This window comes from Apaloderma vittatum, unplaced genomic scaffold (genome assembly GCF_000703405.1).
Source record: "Apaloderma vittatum isolate BGI_N311 unplaced genomic scaffold, ASM70340v1 scaffold39131, whole genome shotgun sequence".
In the NCBI taxonomy this organism is placed as follows: Eukaryota; Metazoa; Chordata; class Aves; order Trogoniformes; family Trogonidae; genus Apaloderma; species Apaloderma vittatum.
Genome location: NW_009698067.1, coordinates 590 through 1,397, shown reverse-complemented (window position 1 = coordinate 1,397; position 808 = coordinate 590). Strand labels below are relative to the sequence as shown.

The 808-nt window shown below is 63.7% G+C and overlaps 1 protein-coding gene across 1 annotated transcript in view; it reads left to right on the top strand.

Annotated features, from left to right (window-relative positions):
* Positions 1 to 8: 8 nt before the first annotated feature.
* The window catches only part of TRAF4 (TNF receptor-associated factor 4), a gene marked incomplete at its 5' end in the record, with an annotated part of 1,379 nt that continues 579 nt past the window's right edge, over positions 9 to 808 (top strand). Inside the window, 3 exons of the mRNA XM_009877865.1 lie at positions 9 to 155; positions 230 to 385; positions 756 to 803. Coding sequence (XP_009876167.1) covers positions 9 to 155; positions 230 to 385; positions 756 to 803 — 351 coding nt within the window. The remainder of the gene's footprint in view (positions 156 to 229; positions 386 to 755; positions 804 to 808) is intronic.

Sequence of the window (808 nt, the reverse complement as noted above, 5' to 3'; positions counted from 1 at the left end):
AGGGCACGTGTCCCCAGGAGAGCGTGTACTGGGAGAACAAGTGTGGGGCCCGCATGATGCGGCGCCTGCTGTCCCAGCACACCCTGACCGACTGTCCCAAGCGCACCCAGCCCTGCACCTACTGTGCCAAGGAGTTCGTCTTCGACACCATCCAGGTGAGATGGAGCCCATGGGGACCCTCACCCTGCTGGCTCCTGGACCTGGCTGACCGGCCACTCTCTGTCCCCAGAACCACCAGTACAAATGTCCCCGGTACCCCGTGCCCTGCCCCAACCAGTGCGGGATGTCCAGCATTGCCCGGGAGGACATGCCCACCCACCTCAAGGAGAGCTGCAGCACTGCCATGCTGCTCTGCCCCTTCAAGGAGGCTGGCTGCAAGCACCGGGTGAGTGTGTCCCCAAGCTGGTGTCCCTGTGCGCATTCTGCCCTGGCATCCTTGTGCCTGTGCCCCACAGCACCTCTCCCTGACCTCTGTGCCATCTCCTGTGGCGGCTTTGTTTTGCTCTGTCCCACCCATGTGGGTCCATGGTGTGCCCGTCCTTGACCTGCCCCGCTCCTCTCTCACTTTGCCACCCAAATGTTCCCTTGCCATCCCAACCAGGTGTCCCTCTCCCACCCTTGTGTCCCCATGGCATCCCTGTGCTATCCTCCCCATGCCCCAACGACATCCTCACAGCATCCTTCTCCCACCTCGTGTCCCCACGCTGTCCCGTGCCCCCGGCACCTCCCTGCTGACAGTCCTACTGTCCCCGCAGTGTCCCAAGCTGGCCATGGGCCGGCACCTGGAGGAGAGCACCAAGGCACACCT